Below are 21,504 nucleotides of genomic sequence, written 5' to 3' on the forward strand. Positions count from 1 at the left end.
ACGTTGATGGGAGCGGAGCTATTGCCAAATGCGTGCGCTACATGTTGCAGCTAAACCGGAAGTTATTTATTTTCTATGAACCAGTACCCAATCAGGATATAAGTTACATGACAGGACAATCTTGACTGAATACACAAAACCTCATTATCTTTACATGATCAGAGTGAAGCATGGTTGACAACACGGTGACCTCATGCCCAGTGAGGTCAGCGATGTGTGATGACATCATCACGGCTGGTCTTGATCAGTAGAGGACTGCTTCAATTTCCTCCGAGACAAGATGTCTGGCATGTCTGCTGATGATGTCCTGCAGCAGAACAAGCAAAGTGTTAGATATGGAAGGAAAGTTGGTGTGTGTGTGTGTGTGTGCATGTGCATGTGCGTGTGCGTGTGTGTGTGCCATCGTTTAACTGGTCCAGTCATGAACGTTCTGCAAGGATGATGAATGGCTGAGTCAGACATGAATTAAATCTGGGGTCTGGGTTACCATGGTAACAGCATCCAGAGCGACTTGATTGCTTGTTATGGTCTTCACTTTTGAGAAGTGGCCCAATTATCTTCTCTTCTTCTAATTCATTCTGGCAAGAAACAGTGGCTTTTTTCTTACATTTCATACATAATTTTGCTGCATTTTTTATTCTGGGCAGTCTTGTTATTGTGACAATATCTGTAGCACATTGCCAACAACTATGGAGAATTCAAAGATATTCTCTATATAAATAAATATTTTTAAACATACACCTCAATGGGTTCAAATCATCCTCATTATATTAATAATTATCAATGTGTTTTGGAAACACGTTGTGCTTTGTGTAATATAAAGCATGAGAAATAAATATTCTACTCTCTGAATCACCTTATAAAGCCATGAATATAACCATGAATCCGTTCATTGAATTGACCATCTTGGAGAAGAAAAAGAAAGTGAACCATTTCAGGAAAGCTACCACATACGCTCTCCAAGCACGGAGAGATCCAGATCATTCCATTACTCTGGACAGGGACACAGACTCTGGGCGTGAGGGCATCATAACATCATTCTCCTTGACCTTTCTGCAGCATTCGACACAGTCTCCCACTCCATCCTCCTCAACCGCCTATCCAACAACCTCGGCATCACTGGCTCAGCACTCTCCTGGTTTCAATCCTACCTCACCACCCGGACACAGTATATCACCATCGGCGACTCCAGTTCCACCCCGGCCCCAGTCAACCAAGGCGTCCCTCAAGGCTCCGTACTTGGCCCAATCCTATTCACCATCTACATGCTCCCCCTCGGTCAGATCATCCGCCGCCATGGCCTCAGCTTCCACTCCTATGCCGACGACACTCAACTCTACCTCTCCACCAAACCATCCACCCATCTCCCCCACACTCCCTTATCAACTGCCTTCACGAAATAAAAACCTGGATGTCATCTAATCTCCTCAAGCTCAACAACAATAAAACCGAGCTCATGGTTGTGGCACCCAAGGCCCTGCTCCGGAAGGTTGGGGATCTCACCCTCAACATTGACGGCTGCTCCATCTCCCCATCCCCTAAGGTCCGCAACCTGGGCGTTATCCTGGACTCCACCCTTTCCTATCAATCCCATGTAAATTCCCTCACCAAATCCGCCTTCTTTCACCTCCGAAACATTTCCAGACTCCGACCATCACTTTCCGACACCACAGCTGAGACCCTCATCCACGCCTTCGTCACCTCCCACCTGGACTACTGCAACGGGGTCCTGTCCGGGGTCCCAAGCAAAACCCTGGACAGGCTCCAGTATGTTCAAAATTCAGCTGCCAGGGTTCTAACCCGCACCAAACCCTGGCAGCACATCACCCCCATCCTCATCCACCTCCACTGGCTCCCCATCAAATCCCGCATCACCTACAAAACCCTCCTGCTCACCTACAAATCCCTTCACGCCCTGGCACCTCAGTACCTCACTGACCTCCTCCACCCCTACACTCAGTCACGGTCCCTGCGATCCACGGACACTGGTCAGCTCTCCATCCCCCGAACCAGACTACGGACGTTCGGGGACAGAGCTTTCAGTGTGGCAGCTCCCACCCTCTGGAACTCCCTCCCCGCAGAACTCCGCACCGCCCCAACTCTGGACTCATTTAAAAAACTGCTCAAAACCCACCTCTTCAACCTGGCCTTCAACCACTAACTTTCTCACTTTATATGTATATGTTGTGTCTGTCCACTATGTTTGTTAATTTGTTACCTCCCCTCCCCCCCCTTATGTAAAGCGACCTTGGGTCCTCTGAAAGGCGCTATATAAAACGAAGTATTATTATTATTATTATTATTATAACGCTCAGAGTATGAAATAACAACTTTATTACATTCACACTGAGGGGCATCCAGGAAACCACTGTTGCCATAGTGAGAAAAGGGTAGGAGGAACACACACACTGTCTGTGTGTGCGTGTGCGTGTGTGTGTGTCATACCCCTCATCTGGGTTGCCCTCCGCCACTGGGTTAGCATCAGCAAAGGTCCCCATCCGGCTCTTGGAGCGCTCCAGATTCAGCTGACTCTGAGTAGCTGTCGAGAGTCAAAGGAAACCAATAAACTCACAGAAAGCTGGAACATAGAAATTATACTATTGAACAGTCTATGTACACCTTTATATGCCATTTGGTTGATGCTTTGATCCAAAGCATCTTACGGTAGCCTACCACATGGTGTGAATTATGAGGGGAATGAACTTTGCATATACTGTATATCAGCTCTATAGGGCCACTCGCATGTGGGTCTCTTCTATTAATTCTGGCAAGAAACAGTGGCTTTTTTCTTACATAATTTTGCTGCATTTTTTATTCTGGGCAGTCTCGTTATTGTGACAATAAGAAGCAACAATCAATAGCACTGGGTAACTAGCGATTTATCGAATTATACCCAAATTAATTGGTATAATGCACACACTGGCCTACCATGACCACACACATTTATAGTATGGGTAGCCCCAGTGGGAATCAAACGCCTCGGGTATTATTTATACTTGTGCACAATCCACTTTGTGACTCAGATATGAAGAGTGACAGCGTTAACTGACAAACCAGTTAGCCGCCTTTTGATAGACCACCCATGTCTGTACATGCATTGAATATTTCTATACTGACGTGCAGCTGAATATTTCAACAGGTACACGTAGCCTAAGTGGGCAGCCTGTGCGACCATTAGATACCCATCTAGAAGCACCTACGGTGTCAGGTATCAAGTTAGCATGAGCTTTTGAATGTAAATAAATTCAGGGGACCAGTATGACAGGTTTCTATGGGAGATTACTATTGGCTAACATTGGCTTAACCTGTGCTAGCAGGTGATAAATCAATCAATGTTTTTAAACCACTCAAATTAACTGAATTGCAGCAAACTAGATTAAGTACTTGTTTTCTGTCTAGCTAGCTGATACTCTTTACATATGTTTTCTGTGTCAGGCTAATTTACTCTAATTCATTCTGGCTGCAATTCTGGTCCCATTTAGAGGAATACTTCTTCATGAATGCAAAGAACTGTGGGATACATAGCACTTGTTGTCATCTACTTCTATGGTTCTTCTAGACCAGGGGTGGGCAATTATTTTTCCCGGGGGGCCGAATGAGCAACTGAAAATATGTTGGGGGGCCGGGCCAAAATTCCAAACTCAATTATGCATAATATACATTTTATTTCTATATAAAAAGCAGTGTTGTGAAGGGCCAGATTAAACCGAATATATATATTTATTTATATATATATATTTAATTGTATTTGTATATTCTCTAATATTCCCTGATATCCCTTGTATATTCCTTGTACAATATGCATTGAATATCCATTCTAGCCTACTGAACATCCCATAATAGTCTCCATTCTACTATTGGTCGAGACCTTGGTGCCAGGCTGCCATACCCCTCAGACCCAGTTCAAACGTACCGCTCCACATGTACGAACAAGTCCTAGTTCCGCGTAGGAATCTGGCTACCGCACCACTAATGGGACTATTTGTTCATAGTGCGTATATATACTGCGCTACTAAAGTAGGACTTTCTTTTCAGTCCAGTTTCTTACCCTCCAATAGAGTCACAGACGTAAAGCCTCCCCGCGACGCCACGTGTGGGAGTAAGGCCAAGTTCGCCTACCATCGGTATTGAGACATCGTGTATATTAATATTTGAATAGTCATATTTGGCACTATATCGTCGAGTTGGACGTAGTCTATTAAGCTAATAATAGTCTGTTAATATATAGTGCTTCGTGCGGTGAGAATACTACCGTAGTCAGTACCCCATCGTTTCGGGCAGAGAACTGGCTGCTTACCCAGGGTGGTTGACCCCACGTGAAGCTGCACCCGAGGAGCCCCAGAGCCGACGAGCGAGTGGACCTGTATACCGGATTATTCTACCGACGACAGCCCGCCTTCCCAGGCACGGATTATGCTTTGTATACATTGATTATTCCATGGATAAAGACCCCCGACACTGCCGTGTGTTGGAAACCCCCCCCCCCTGGAGAGGACGCAAGGTGAGGAGACGCTCTGCAAGACGAGGTCGCTTCACGTCTCTCCTCCGTGGACCGGATGACGCCGGCCCACAAAGAGTCCACCTGCTTTCATCTGTGGTCCAAGGATCGCCGGCGCATTGAACGGCACTACAGTGGGTTCACCTGGGATACCCTTGGCCGGATGAGGCAGTCGGATTCTACCCCCCCCCCCCCCTTCCTACTCCTGTCGGCTTACAAGCGACCGGATTAACCCCCTCTAGTGTATCCAGTATATAATCATTAAAGTATCATTGCTGTTATTCCTTAAACTATTCCAGGTCGTATATGTACCACCTGCGCCTTCAGAGATTGGACATTCTATATTGATATACCGACGAATACTCTTGCCATAAAAGTGCATACTAATTCCATTCATAAATGTGATTGATTTGATTAAGTGCTTGCTCTACACACCATCGCTGTGTAGAAATAAAGACCTATTTCTAATTCGTACATTTGTGTTGGATCCGTTTCATCTACGTGACAGTGTTCATCATAATATATTTATGCCGTGTACTGGGTGGCCGAATATTAAGTACAAAGGTAGTGGTAGTAAGTATCATATCTAGTAATACAGTCAGGGAATTGTACCCCTCAGTTACAAGCAGTAAATGGCATTGTTTTGACCCCTGGTAAGAGTGTATGTTATTATTTGGCAATTAAAAGGTGAGGTTATAGCTTTCAAAAATATAATTTATTCAAATATAATTTATTTCCAAAATGATAAACAAAATGTGAAACTTTAATAACAAAGGGAATTTTGAGTTTCATATACTATTGAAACAAGGATTTTCTTAGCTTTCTAAAGACATCACATCATCTTATAGCAAAAATAAACAAGACATGTCACTGAACTGTGTAAAGAAAAGTGTCCCAGTTTTGTAGCCTTTTTTACTTTACATGCCTATATTAAACGTTTTCAGAACTGTGCAAAAAAAAGAAAAAAAAAGATCAAGTGTCCCATTTCACTTGTTATATTTCCACATTTTAGTGTTCTTCAGCTCTTTTTTTTCATTCAGTGTGAGAAATCCAGTCTCTGTTGAGCTTTAACAAGTCCATCAAAGTCAGGTTGCATGTCTGAGGTGGAGATGCGAAGCACAGCTGCCAGATGTTCATCAGTGAGAGAGGATCTGTACCTGGACTTGGTAAACGTCATGACTGAGAATGTCTGTTCACATATGTAGGTGGATCCAAAGAGAACCAACATCTTCTGAGCATGTCTCCTAAGCGTATACTGTGCGTGTGAACGTTGACATGAAAAAAAAAATAAAAAAAAATATTATTATTATTTTTTTTTTATTATCATGTAATCTTTCGCGGGCCGGTCAGAATCATCCCGCGGGCCGGATCCGGCCCGCGGGCCGTACAATGCCCAGGTCTCTTCTAGACCCACATGAGAGTGGCCCTATAGAGCCGATATACAGTACATGCAACGTCACAGAGGCATAAATCGGCTTTAGCACAGACGCTGATGCTTTGATCCAAAGCATTTTACGGTAGCCTACCGCATGGTGTGAATTATGAGGGGAATTAACTTTGAGCCCCCCCTGAAAGAAGAAACAATCATAGTGTATCAATAGCATTGGATAACTAGCGATTGCCTTTATTAGAAGGAGGGCCCATCCCTAAATTAATTGGTATAATTCACACACTGGCCTACCCATGGCCCATCTACTTCTATGGTTCTTCTAGACCCACATGCGAGTGGCCCTATAGAGCTGATATACAGTACATGCAACGTCAGTCACAGAGGCCTAAATCGGCTTTAGCGCAGACAGTGTTCAACACATTGCTCTACCCACTGAGCTACACAGGTCCAGCTGAGCGTCTGAAAGTTGATGGAGGCAGTCTGAATACGTCTCCGAGACAGATGTACCTCCACTCAAGCGTCTGTGTTAGTTTTAAAATGTATTAATAAATTGTCTGTCTTGCTAGTCATTACGACTATGTTATCCTCATTGATAGTCTCCACAGTGTCAGTGGCACAGCCCTATCCTGGTTCACCTCCTACCTCAGTGATAGAAGCTTCTCCGTTAACATCGGAAATGTCTCCTCCCCCTCTGCCTCGCTCTCCTGCGGGGTTCCACAAGGCTCCATCCTTGGCCCTATTCTATTTTCCCTATATATGCTGCCCCTTGGTCTGATCTTTCAAAAACACAATATCTCTTTCCATTTTTATGCCGATGACACTCAGGTCTATTTCCCCATGAAACCTAACAATAAATCCAATCTTTACAGTCTCCGATCCTGTCTAGACGACATAAAATGCTGGATGGCACACAATTTCTTACAGCTTAAACAGTCAAAATGCGAAATCCTCCTTTTCGGCCCCCCAAACCAAACCAGTGTCATCGCCAGCAGCCTGGGTAACCTGTCTGCCCTAGTCCAGCCCTTTGTGAAAAACCTGGGCGTGTTCTTTGACCCCAAGTTTACTTTCAATAGGCAGGTGAACTCGGTGGTGAAGGGGTGTTTCTTCCAGCTCCGGTCCATAGCTAGGATCAAGGCCATTCTCTCCCCCTCAGACCTTGAAAGAGTCATTCACGCCTTCATATCCTCACGATTAGACTATTGTAACTCCCTGTACCTGGGGCTTAATAAGTCAACCATAGCCCGCCTACAACTACTGTACCCCAAAACGCTGCTGCTAGACTGCTCACAGGTACTCAGAAGAGAGCTCACATCACCCCTGTTCTTGCCTCCCTTCACTGGCTCCCGGTGCGCTACAGGATAGAATTCAAGGTTCTCCTATTAGTTTATAAAGCCCTAAATGGTAAGGCCCCTGTTTACTGTACCTAGCAGACCTCCTCACCCCCTATACCAACGTCAGGGCCCTCAGATTGGCTGATAAGGGTCTCCTAACTACCCGTAGGTCCAATTTCAAGTCTAGGGGGGGGGGGGGGGGGCATGCTTTTGCTGTCGCAGCCCCTGACCTCTGGAACAACATCCCCATGTCCATCAAATCTGCCCCCTCCATCAAGTTTTTAAATCTAAACTCAAAACCCATCTATACTCCCTGGCCTTCCCTGACTCTTGCCTGGCTTGTTTTGACGTGTTGTTCTGTTTCTTTGTCTGTCCGTTGGTTGTTTATATTTTCTGTTTATTTTATACTTTAGCACTTTCCTTTATTTCTTTTGCTATGCGACTTACTGTGAAGCACTTTGGTTGACAAGTGTCATGTCTAAATGTGCTATACAAATCAATTTGATTGATTGAAACATATTCATACAGACAAATATGACTACTGTTGTGATGGACCCATCAGTAATCCATTTTGGTCCCAACCCATATAATAGTTCAAGAAATCAGGACATAAAAGGATTCTTTAATGCTGGGTTTACATTTATATACTGTATATACTGTACATTTGGACTAGTATTATTACTTAAGCATTCATTTATAGTTGCATTTGGTTAGGTTCTTAAAGAACACGCCAACATTTTGGGAAATTTGCTTACCGTCTTCTCCAGAGAGAGACAAGAAGATAGACACCAGTTTCCTCTCTGGAGAAGACGGTAATCTAATTTCCCAAAATATTGGCGTATTCCTTTAATATTTCAGTTGGTACATCTAATGAGATGATTTCCAACACTCACCTTCCCGTCTAAGTGTTTCTGCCACTATTTCAGGAGCCGGGTTAGCAGGTGTGGGGTGCACTCTGAAATTCCCTGGGAAAGAAAAGAAAATAACTACCATTATATCTCTTGACACAGATAATTTTCCTTTTCAATGTTATATTATAAATATTACACAATGATGCATGCAACAAGTGATCAATCAAATTATTATTAAGATTTGTCTAAATTTACATTTTTAAGCTGGGCTATAACATTTTCCATCTGCAAACTAGATTGTCAAATGATGAAAAAACATCAGAAATGTACCTAGGTTTGGAAGAATGTTGTTGATGTTAAGCCAGGCTTTAATGAAGGGGTAGACGGATATTAGCAGGCCTAGAAAACACAAAAACAAAATAAAATTGTAAATTTGTTGAATGACAGTCTAACGGTTTACGGTTGGATTATAAAGGTCCAAGTATTGTGATGCTTAATTGCTTTCTTTGATAGAACCATTTAGAAAATAATAGCAAGGGACAGTTTGATTGATTGCAAGGGCTAGTTTGAATAACTAGTGTCATGTTACAAGGAAGCAAGACAAATCTCATTAAACAGATAACAAATTTCCCTGGAGTGTTACAGGAAACAGAGTTAAGCGGCCAACTCTCCACTCATATGTACTCCATTTAATGGCAAGTTGCTAATTCCATTTGAGGTGTTTTTAATAAAAATATCTGACCAGCATGGATGTGTTTATGAGCCACAAACGGCAAGTGAAAACTGCTCTCACGATTCTTTATCACTGCCTCTCGAAAGGATCCCTTGCTCACATGGTGCCAGGTAGAATAATTCCCTTCTACCACTAATGGTAATTCAGTGTTAAGTATTACCGATATATTGATCCACTTAAACTATAAATATCCTGGCAGATTTTTGTAATTAAACAACATGGCTTAAACTGGTGCTGTGTTGTTTTTCAATTTCAACACATCAACGTTTCAACAACAACAACAACAACAACAACAACAACAACAACAACAACAACAACAACAACAACGTCAGGGACAACAAATCTTGTGTTATTTCAACATGTCTTTTATAAGAATGTATATAGAGAAGCAGAAGTATGGCAATACAATTTATTCAACGTAGCAATAAAGCAATATCTGGGCCGTGAAGTGGAGAATGTCTTATGGCTCACGCCACGACCCTCTGGCTCTACAGTTATTGATTTCCCTTATGAGCCGAGAGCTGGCATTATACACCGACAAGGTTGAGGATGGCTGTGACGCACGGCTGTGCCATTACAATCTAGTGGAGCTGCGACAGGAGTGAAACCATCTTGTTGAGAACACTCAGTTCACACACATCGTATTATTACATCAATATTATTGTATATCAGTCGGTCTGAATGTTAGTTGGAGCAAACATCACGGCACATGAACCCCAAAATCTCATCATCATCATCATCAGATACCTCTACTGAAAAGCATTATCAGAGCAAATGTGTTAACTGAACAGCAGAATTAATCGTTCAAAGTAGGTGTGTAACAGTACACAGAGGCCATGGTTCGGTACGTACCTCGGTTTTGGGGCCATGGTTTGGTACGAGTTCGGTACAACAGGAAAAAAAGCAACACAAATCCCAAATGTTCAAGGCTAGGTTTCTTAGACAGTAGTACAAGTTTACTTTAGTTCCACCTAGGCTTCAGTGATACCGGTGTTACTCTGTGTTCAAGCATCCACAGAGTAAATTACTTGTCCACTGACCTCACCAGTGTATGCTTTTTTTTATAGAAATAAAACCCATTTAGTAGATTTTCGCATATCACTGCCCACGTTCATCAAATAAAAAACCTGAATTAGTAAAATACTAAGCGTGTTATCAATACTTTATTTACTTTACTACTTTAACCTCTTCCACCCGACGGGACCGGTGTGGTGCCAAAATCTTACCCCTTGCCATAATCTTACCCCACCCCACGTGACTGTTCCCGTGAACGCGCATTATCCGCTGCTGCTGTTATGGGCCGCTGGGGGCGCTGTGTGCTCCTGTGGCGTCAGTCTGGTCATAATCGTGATATGGGGCGTCAGTCACTGTCAGGGGTGCAGTGCTGGGCATACGCGGTCAAACGACGTTTGGCCTTCGTCACTGAGGCTGAAGTACGCGCAATCGCGCACGGATATGTACCCGCGTGTACGCGCAGTCGCGCACACAAAAATCCGCTGTTCCCATTCGTTGTAACTAAGTACCCGGCCACCGTTTTACATAACAAAAAGCACAGGTAGACTAGGTGTCTCCAACCACGTCCGCGAGTACACGGTATAAACGGATCATTTTGACAACAACAATAGTATCATGTTCCTACCTGCAACGCAAGGATGCCACCGCCGCCCAAGAGAAGAAAGATGCAGCTTCAGCAGCTCGGCCTCGTACAAAGCAAACTCAGTTTCGCTTTACCTCGACCTCCTCCGACGCCGGCGCCTCCGACTCCACTGAGTCCAGCAGTCCTCTTGCCACTCCAGTACAACAAGGCAAGTAACCGCATTTAAAACAGCTTTTATTTTTTTCTTTAATATAGGGTCTAATGTATTTGTCCAGATTGACTAAGCTATAGGCTATTTGCCTGTTTGTTTATCTTGAAATAAATAATCGTGGCACTGGTTCATGAATCATGAGACATGACAAATGCGTGTTTTGTTTACAGAGTCAAGAAATAATCATGTTTTAATTCAATGTGATCACTGATTCATATTGTACTGACAAAATGCAGATATATTCTTACAAAGAAATGTATTTGCCACGCAATCGCATTGGAAGAATAATAATACAATCATTCAGTAATGATTTGCCTTGCTATTGATTGACTGAAATGTATTAACAGATTGCAGAATGGGTACAACAATACAGTACAGCTCAATACACACAATTGTTAAGGGGATGCAGACCCCTTTTGTCTTGTTTACATCAGGGTCCCCCATTTTCAATTCATCATAACATATATGACATACACAACATACAGATAGACAGTACTGCTACATCTATACATTTATGACATACCAGATTTGCAAATACAGTACTGTTTGTGATACAAAAAGTGTCCAGAAAAAGAGTGTATATACATTTGATACAAAAGTTTCATACGCTGGGAATGTGTTTTGATGTTCTCTGCACAGTAGAGAACTTGCTCTTAATATTCTGGTTAAATCTGCTGTAATGTATATGTTCTAATGTTATCTGTTTTGTTGTATCAACAGGAGTCACAGGAGGACCATGAAACCATGCCCACCACTAGTAGAAAAAAAGCACCACCATCCCTGAATGACACAAATAATGTAAGTGATTGATTGAAAAGTTTATTAACAGATTGCAGAATGGGTACAGTACAGCTAAATACATACAATTGTTAAGGGGATGCAGACCAGAGAAAGACTTTCGTCTTGTTTACATCAGGGTCCCCCATTTTCAATTCATCATAACATATATGACATACACGACATACAGATAGACAGTACTGCTACATCTATACATCTATACATTTATGACATACCAGATTTTCAAATACAAATGTGCAAAATTTGCACACAAAAAAGAATCTGTGCACACAAAAAAAAGGAAAAACTGTGCATGCGCGCGTGTGCATGGAGCATTTGGCCTACTGTCAATTTACCACTGCACCCCTGGTCACTGTCATATTAATATGTACAGTTTCATAAAGCTGTGTGCACTCCTGTGTCGTCAGTCACTGGTCATAATCGTCATTATTGTGGGGCGTCAGTCACTGCCATATTAATATGTACAGTTTCATAAACAATAAATACTGTGTTCTGTTTATACATTCCATATCGTTGTGAGTGCTTCCCCCCCCCCCCCCCCCCCACGCAATGCAGATATATTGTTTATTGTGGGGCGTCAGTCACTGCCATATTAATATGTACAGTTTCATAAACAATAAATACTGTGTTCTGTTTATACGTTCCATATCGTTGTGAGTGCTTCCACTCCCAAACGTGAACAGTATTTGCTCACATATTCTTAGGTGGTACTTGAAAGACACTTTGCTATTCAATTCACTGTCTGTCGAGATTAGATTAGAGTAGATTAGATTCAAATGTATTGTCACCTACGGGAGACTGCAATTCGAAACTGGCCCCTACAAATGTCCTAACCCAGTTGTACAGTAAATGACCAAGTATGGCTTTGTCAGTATTCCAGTGTACAGTGTGTGTGTCCCCCCCCCTCCAATGTACAGCACCCACCCACCCACCCAACCCCACCCCAACCCACCCAACGTACAGTTACTACGTCAAATGTATATACACTCTTTTTCTGGACACTTTTTGTATCACAAAAAGTACTGTATTTGCAAATCTGATATGTCATAAATGTATAGATGTAGCAGTACTGTCTATCTGTATGTCATGTATGTCATATATGTTATGATGAATTGAAAATGGGGGACCCTGATGTAAACAAGACGAAGGTCTTTCTCTGGTCTGCATCCCCTTAACAATTGTATGTATTGAGCTGTACTGTACTGTACCCATTCTGCAATCTGTTAATAAACTTTTCAATCAATCAATCAATCAATCACGCAGCAGAAGTACAGTACAGCGGAAAGGTGTTTGGCATCTATCCAGAGTGCACATGTAACAGTAAAGTGCAATAGTGATATACAACGTACAGGTGATTAAACTTGGTATAAAATATATAAATTAGTACTACTGAGTAATCAGATGTATGTACAGTGTTATAGTATTATTGTGTATGTCATACTGGCCAGCAGCGTATAACTAGTAAGAGTAGGTACAGTATGTAAGTATGACTGCCCGCCTAACTTTTGATTGCAAGGTCTGACATTGACCAAATTTGATATGCATGACCTTGGTGGGCTCTAGGTCAACTCCTGAAAAGGGGGTCAATGTCAGACCTTGCAATCAAAAGTTAGGGGGCGCACTCAAATTATGGCAAGGGTTATTAGCCCCCTAACTTTTGATTGCAAAGTCTGACATTGACCCCCTTTTCAGTAGTTGACCTAGAGCCCACCAAGGTCATGCATATCAAATTTGGTCAATGTCAGACCTTGCAATCAAAAGTTAGGGGGGCGCACTCCAATTATGGCAAGGCCTATTATTAGTTTTATCCCTTGCCATAATTGGAGTGTGCCCCCCTAACTTTTGATTGCAAGGTCTGACCTTGACCAAATTTGATATGCATGACCTTGGTGGGCTCTAGGTCAACTCCTGAAAAGGGGGTGAATGTCAGACTTTGCAATCAAAAGTTAGGGGGCTAATAACCCTTGCCATAATTTGAGTGCGCCCCCTAACTTTTGATTGCAAGGTCTGACATTGACCAAATTTGATATGCATGACCTTGGTGGGCTCTAGGTCAACTCCTGAAAAGGGGGTCAATGTCAGACCTTGCAATCAAAAGTTAGGGGGCGCACTCAAATTATGGCAAGGGTTATTATCCCCCTAACTTTTGATTGCAAAGTCTGACATTGACCCCCTTTTCAGAAGTTGACCCAGAGCCCACCAAGGTCATGCATATCAAATTTGGTCAATGTGAGACCTTGCAATCAAAAGTTAGGGGGCGCACTCCAATTATGGCAAGGCCTATTATTAGTTTTATCCCTTGCCATAATTGGAGTGCGCCCCCCTAACCTTTGATTGCAAGGTCTGACCTTGACCAAATTTGATATGCATGACCTTGGTGGGCTCTAGGTCAACTCCTGAAAAGGGGGTCAATGTCAGACCTTGCAATCAAAAGTTAGGGGGCGCACTCAAATTATGGCAAGGGTTATTAGCCCCCTAACTTTTGATTGCAAAGTCTGACATTGACCCCCTTTTCAGTAGTTGACCTAGAGCCCACCAAGGTCATGCATATCAAATTTGGTCAATGTCAGACCTTGCAATCAAAAGTTAGGGGGGCGCACTCCAATTATGGCAAGGCCTATTATTAGTTTTATCCCTTGCCATAATTGGAGTGTGCCCCCCTAACTTTTGATTGCAAGGTCTGACCTTGACCAAATTTGATATGCATGACCTTGGTGGGCTCTAGGTCAACTCCTGAAAAGGGGGTGAATGTCAGACTTTGCAATCAAAAGTTAGGGGGCTAATAACCCTTGCCATAATTTGAGTGCGCCCCCTAACTTTTGATTGCAAGGTCTGACATTGACCAAATTTGATATGCATGACCTTGGTGGGCTCTAGGTCAACTCCTGAAAAGGGGGTCAATGTCAGACCTTGCAATCAAAAGTTAGGGGGCGCACTCAAATTATGGCAAGGGTTATTATCCCCCTAACTTTTGATTGCAAAGTCTGACATTGACCCCCTTTTCAGAAGTTGACCTAGAGCCCACCAAGGTCATGCATATCAAATTTGGTCAATGTCAGACCTTGCAATCAAAAGTTAGGGGGGCGTACTCCAATTATGGCAAGGCCTATTATTAGTTTTATCCCTTGCCATAATTGGAGTGCGCCCCCTAACTTTTGATTGCAAGGTCTGACCTTGACCAGATTTGATATGCATGACCTTGGTGGGCTCTAGGTCAACTCCTGAAAAGGGGGTCAATGTCAGACTTTGCAATCAAAAGTTAGGGGGCTAATAACCCTTGCCATAATTTGAGTGCGCCCCCTAACTTTTGCTTACAAGGTCTGACATTGACCAAATTTGATATGCATGACCTTGGTGGGCTCTAGGTCAACTTTTGAAAAGGGGGTCAATGTCAGACCTTGCAATCAAAAGTTAGGGGGCGCACTCAAATTATGGCAAGGGTTATTAGCCCCCTAACTTTTGATTGCAAAGTCTGACATTGACCCCCTTTTTAGAAGTTGACCTAGAGCCCACCAAGGTCATGCATATCAAATTTGGTCAATGTGAGACCTTGCAATCAAAAGTTAGGGGGGCGCACTCCAATTATGGCAAGGCCTATTATTCGTTTTATCCCTTGCCATAATTGGAGTGTGCCCCCCTAACCTTTGATTGCAAGGTCTGACCTTGACCAAATTTGATATGCATGACCTTGGTGGGCTCTAGGTCAACTCCTGAAAAGGGGGTCAATGTCAGACTTTGCAATCAAAAGTTAGGGGGCTAATAACCCTTGCCATAATTTGAGTGCGCCCCCTAACTTTTGATTGCAAGGTCTGACATTGACCAAATTTGATATGCATGACCTTGGTGGGCTCTAGGTCAACTCCTGAAAAGGGGGTCAATGTCAGACCTTGCAATCAAAAGTTAGGGGGCGCACTCAAATTATGGCAAGGGTTATTAGCCCCCTAACTTTTGATTGCAAAGTCTGACATTGACCCCCTTTTCAGAAGTTGACCTAGAGCCCAGCAAGGTCATGCATATCAAATTTGGTCAATGTCAGACCTTGCAATCAAAAGTTAGGGGGCGCACTCCAATTATGGCAAGGCCTATTATTAGTTTTATCCCTTGCCATAATTGGAGTGCGCCCCCTAACTTTTGATTGCAAGGTCTGACCTTGACCAGATTTGATATGCATGACCTTGGTGGGCTCTAGGTCAACTCCTGAAAAGGGGGTCAATGTCAGACTTTGCAATCAAAAGTTAGGGGGCTAATAACCCTTGCCATAATTTGAGTGCGCCCCCTAACTTTTGCTTACAAGGTCTGACATTGACCAAATTTGATATGCATGACCTTGGTGGGCTCTAGGTCAACTTTTGAAAAGGGGGTCAATGTCAGACCTTGCAATCAAAAGTTAGGGGGCGCACTCAAATTATGGCAAGGGTTATTAGCCCCCTAACTTTTGATTGCAAAGTCTGACATTGACCCCCTTTTTAGAAGTTGACCTAGAGCCCACCAAGGTCATGCATATCAAATTTGGTCAATGTGAGACCTTGCAATCAAAAGTTAGGGGGGCGCACTCCAATTATGGCAAGGCCTATTATTCGTTTTATCCCTTGCCATAATTGGAGTGCGCCCCCCTAACCTTTGATTGCAAGGTCTGACCTTGACCAAATTTGATATGCATGACCTTGGTGGGCTCTAGGTCAACGCCTGAAAAGGGGGTCAATGTCAGACTTTGCAATCAAAAGTTAGGGGGCTAATAACCCTTGCCATAATTTGAGTGCGCCCCCTAACTTTTGATTGCAAGGTCTGACATTGACCAAATTTGATATGCATGACCTTGGTGGGCTCTAGGTCAACTCCTGAAAAGGGGGTCAATGTCAGACCTTGCAATCAAAAGTTAGGGGGCGCACTCAAATTATGGCAAGGGTTATTAGCCCCCTAACTTTTGATTGCAAAGTCTGACATTGACCCCCTTTTCAGAAGTTGACCTAGAGCCCAGCAAGGTCATGCATATCAAATTTGGTCAATGTCAGACCTTGCAATCAAAAGTTAGGGGGCGCACTCCAATTATGGCAAGGCCTATTATTAGTTTTATCCCTTGCCATAATTGGAGTGCGCCCCCCTAACCTTTGATTGCAAGGTCTGACCTTGACCAAATTTGATATGCATGACCTTGGTGGGCTCTAGGTCAACTCCTGAAAAGGGGGTCAATGTCAGACCTTGCAATCAAAAGTTAGGGGGCACACTCAAATTATGGCAAGGGTTATTATCCCCCTAACTTTTGATTGCAAAGTCTGACATTGACCCCCTTTTCAGAAGTTGACCTAGAGCCCACCAAGGTCATGCATATCAAATTTGGTCAATGTGAGACCTTGCAATCAAAAGTTAGGGGGCGCACTCCAATTATGGCAAGGCCTATTATTAGTTTTATCCCTTGCCATAATTGGAGTGCGCCCCCCTAACCTTTGATTGCAAGGTCTGACCTTGACCAAATTTGATATGCATGACCTTGGTGGGCTCTAGGTCAACTCCTGAAAAGGGGGTCAATGTCAGACCTTGCAATCAAAAGTTAGGGGGCGCACTCAAATTATGGCAAGGGTTATTAGCCCCCTAACTTTTGATTGCAAAGTCTGACATTGACCCCCTTTTCAGTAGTTGACCTAGAGCCCACCAAGGTCATGCATATCAAATTTGGTCAATGTCAGACCTTGCAATCAAAAGTTAGGGGGGCGTACTCCAATTATGGCAAGGCCTATTATTAGTTTTATCCCTTGCCATAATTGGAGTGCGCCCCCTAACTTTTGATTGCAAGGTCTGACCTTGACCAGATTTGATATGCATGACCTTGGTGGGCTCTAGGTCAACTCCTGAAAAGGGGGTCAATGTCAGACTTTGCAATCAAAAGTTAGGGGGCTAATAACCCTTGCCATAATTTGAGTGCGCCCCCTAACTTTTGCTTACAAGGTCTGACATTGACCAAATTTGATATGCATGACCTTGGTGGGCTCTAGGTCAACTTTTGAAAAGGGGGTCAATGTCAGACCTTGCAATCAAAAGTTAGGGGGCGCACTCAAATTATGGCAAGGGTTATTAGCCCCCTAACTTTTGATTGCAAAGTCTGACATTGACCCCCTTTTTAGAAGTTGACCTAGAGCCCACCAAGGTCATGCATATCAAATTTGGTCAATGTGAGACCTTGCAATCAAAAGTTAGGGGGGCGCACTCCAATTATGGCAAGGCCTATTATTCGTTTTATCCCTTGCCATAATTGGAGTGCGCCCCCCTAACCTTTGATTGCAAGGTCTGACCTTGACCAAATTTGATATGCATGACCTTGGTGGGCTCTAGGTCAACTCCTGAAAAGGGGGTCAATGTCAGACTTTGCAATCAAAAGTTAGGGGGCTAATAACCCTTGCCATAATTTGAGTGCGCCCCCTAACTTTTGATTGCAAGGTCTGACATTGACCAAATTTGATATGCATGACCTTGGTGGGCTCTAGGTCAACTCCTGAAAAGGGGGTCAATGTCAGACCTTGCAATCAAAAGTTAGGGGGCGCACTCAAATTATGGCAAGGGTTATTAGCCCCCTAACTTTTGATTGCAAAGTCTGACATTGACCCCCTTTTCAGAAGTTGACCTAGAGCCCAGCAAGGTCATGCATATCAAATTTGGTCAATGTCAGACCTTGCAATCAAAAGTTAGGGGGCGCACTCCAATTATGGCAAGGCCTATTATTAGTTTTATCCCTTGCCATAATTGGAGTGCGCCCCCAAACTTTTGATTGCAAGGTCTGACCTTGACCAGATTTGATATGCATGACCTTGGTGGGCTCTAGGTCAACTCCTGAAAAGGGGGTCAATGTCAGACTTTGCAATCAAAAGTTAGGGGGCTAATAACCCTTGCCATAATTTGAGTGCGCCCCCTAACTTTTGCTTACAAGGTCTGACATTGACCAAATTTGATATGCATGACCTTGGTGGGCTCTAGGTCAACTTTTGAAAAGGGGGTCAATGTCAGACCTTGCAATCAAAAGTTAGGGGGCGCACTCAAATTATGGCAAGGGTTATTAGCCCCCTAACTTTTGATTGCAAAGTCTGACATTGACCCCCTTTTTAGAAGTTGACCTAGAGCCCACCAAGGTCATGCATATCAAATTTGGTCAATGTGAGACCTTGCAATCAAAAGTTAGGGGGGCGCACTCCAATTATGGCAAGGCCTATTATTCGTTTTATCCCTTGCCATAATTGGAGTGCGCCCCCCTAACCTTTGATTGCAAGGTCTGACCTTGACCAAATTTGATATGCATGACCTTGGTGGGCTCTAGGTCAACGCCTGAAAAGGGGGTCAATGTCAGACTTTGCAATCAAAAGTTAGGGGGCTAATAACCCTTGCCATAATTTGAGTGCGCCCCCTAACTTTTGATTGCAAGGTCTGACATTGACCAAATTTGATATGCATGACCTTGGTGGGCTCTAGGTCAACTCCTGAAAAGGGGGTCAATGTCAGACCTTGCAATCAAAAGTTAGGGGGCGCACTCAAATTATGGCAAGGGTTATTAGCCCCCTAACTTTTGATTGCAAAGTCTGACATTGACCCCCTTTTCAGAAGTTGACCTAGAGCCCAGCAAGGTCATGCATATCAAATTTGGTCAATGTCAGACCTTGCAATCAAAAGTTAGGGGGCGCACTCCAATTATGGCAAGGCCTATTATTAGTTTTATCCCTTGCCATAATTGGAGTGCGCCCCCCTAACCTTTGATTGCAAGGTCTGACCTTGACCAAATTTGATATGCATGACCTTGGTGGGCTCTAGGTCAACTCCTGAAAAGGGGGTCAATGTCAGACCTTGCAATCAAAAGTTAGGGGGCGCACTCAAATTATGGCAAGGGTTATTAGCCCCCTAACTTTTGATTGCAAAGTCTGACATTGACCCCCTTTTCAGTAGTTGACATAGAGCCCACCAAGGTCATGCATATCAAATTTGGTCAATGTCAGACCTTGCAATCAAAAGTTAGGGGGGCGCACTCCAATTATGGCAAGGCCTATTATTAGTTTTATCCCTTGCCATAATTGGAGTGTGCCCCCCTAACTTTTGATTCCAAGGTCTGACCTTGACCAAATTTGATATGCATGACCTTGGTGGGCTCTAGGTCAACTCCTGAAAAGGGGGTCAATGTCAGACCTTGCAATCAAAAGTTAGGGGGCGCACTCAAATTATGGCAAGGGTTATTAGCCCCCTAACTTTTGATTGCAAAGTCTGACATTGACCCCCTTTTCAGTAGTTGACCTAGAGCCCACCAAGGTCATGCATATCAAATTTGGTCAATGTCAGACCTTGCAATCAAAAGTTAGGGGGGCGCACTCCAATTATGGCAAGGCCTATTATTAGTTTTATCCCTTGCCATAATTGGAGTGTGCCCCCCTAACTTTTGATTCCAAGGTCTGACCTTGACCAAATTTGATATGCATGACCTTGGTGGGCTCTAGGTCAACTCCTGAAAAGGGGGTCAATGTCAGACCTTGCAATCAAAAGTTAGGGGGCGCACTAAATTATGGTAAGGGTTATTAGCCCCCTAACTTTTGATTGCAAAGTCTGACATTGACCCCCTTTTCAGAAGTTGACCTAGAGCCCAGCAAGGTCATGCATATCAAATTTGGTCAATGTCAGACCTTGCAATCAAAAGTTAGGGGGCGCACTCCAATTATGGCAAGGCCTATTATTAGTTTTATCCCTTGCCATAATTGGAGTGCGCCCCCTAACTTTTGATTGCAAGGTCTGACCTTGACCAAATTTGATATGCATGACCTTGGTGGGCTCTAGGTCAACTCCTGAAAAGGGGGTCAATGTCAGACTTTGCAATCAAAAGTTAGGGGGCTAATAACCCTTGCCATAATTTGAGTGCGCCCCCTAACTTTTGATTGCAAGGTCTGACATTGACCAAATTTGATATGCATGACCTTGGTGGGCTCTAGGTCAACTCCTGAAAAGGGGGTCAATGTCAGACCTTGCAATCAAAAGTTAGGGGGCGCACTCCAATTATGGCAAGGCCTATTATTAGTTTTATCGCTTGCCATAATTGGAGTGTGCCCCCCTAACTTTTGATTGCAAGGTCTGACCTTGACCAAATTTGATATGCATGACCTTGGTGGGCTCTAGGTCAACTCCTGAAAAGGGGGTCAATGTCAGACCTTGCAATCAAAAGTTAGGGGGCGCACTCAAATTATGGCAAGGGTTATTAGCCCCCTAACTTTTGATTGCAAAGTCTGACATTGACCCCCTTTTCAGAAGTTGACCTAGAGCCCAGCAAGGTCATGCATATCAAATTTGGTCAATGTCAGACCTTGCAATCAAAAGTTAGGGGGCGCACTCCAATTATGGCAAGGCCTATTATTAGTTTTATCCCTTGCCATAATTGGAGTGCGCCCCCTAACTTTTGATTGCAAGGTCTGACCTTGACCAGATTTGATATGCATGACCTTGGTGGGCTCTAGGTCAACTCCTGAAAAGGGGGTCAATGTCAGACTTTGCAATCAAAAGTTAGGGGGCTAATAACCCTTGCCATAATTTGAGTGCGCCCCCTAACTTTTGCTTACAAGGTCTGACATTGACCAAATTTGATATGCATGACCTTGGTGGGCTCTAGGTCAACTTTTGAAAAGGGGGTCAATGTCAGACCTTGCAATCAAAAGTTAGGGGGCGCACTCAAATTATGGCAAGGGTTATTAGCCCCCTAACTTTTGATTGCAAAGTCTGACATTGACCCCCTTTTCAGGAGTTGACCTAGAGCCCACCAAGGTCATGCATATCAAATTTGGTCAAGGTCAGACCTTGCAATCAAAAGTTAGGGGGCGCACTCCAATTATGGCAAGGCCTATTATTAGTTTTATCGCTTGCCATAATTGGAGTGTGCCCCCCTAACTTTTGATTGCAAGGTCTGACCTTGACCAAATTTGATATGCATGACCTTGGTGGGCTCTAGGTCAACTCCTGAAAAGGGGGTCAATGTCAGACCTTGCAATCAAAAGTTAGGGGGCGCACTCAAATTATGGCAAGGGTTATTAGCCCCCTAACTTTTGATTGCAAAGTCTGACATTGACCCCCTTTTCAGAAGTTGAC

General features: G+C 43.6%; 1 protein-coding gene across 1 annotated transcript in view; it reads right to left on the bottom strand.

Annotated features, from left to right (window-relative positions):
• Positions 1-228: 228 nt before the first annotated feature.
• Positions 229-21,504, bottom strand: part of kncn (kinocilin) — a gene marked incomplete at both ends in the record, with an annotated part of 31,869 nt that continues 10,593 nt past the window's right edge. Inside the window, 4 exons of the mRNA XM_084328147.1 lie at positions 229-307; positions 2,446-2,539; positions 8,113-8,184; positions 8,401-8,469. Coding sequence (XP_084184273.1) covers positions 229-307; positions 2,446-2,539; positions 8,113-8,184; positions 8,401-8,469 — 314 coding nt within the window. The remainder of the gene's footprint in view (positions 308-2,445; positions 2,540-8,112; positions 8,185-8,400; positions 8,470-21,504) is intronic.

Source organism: Notolepis coatsorum (genome assembly GCF_963971535.1).
Source record: "Notolepis coatsorum genome assembly, chromosome: 13".
Lineage (NCBI taxonomy): Eukaryota > Metazoa > Chordata > Actinopteri > Aulopiformes > Paralepididae > Notolepis > Notolepis coatsorum.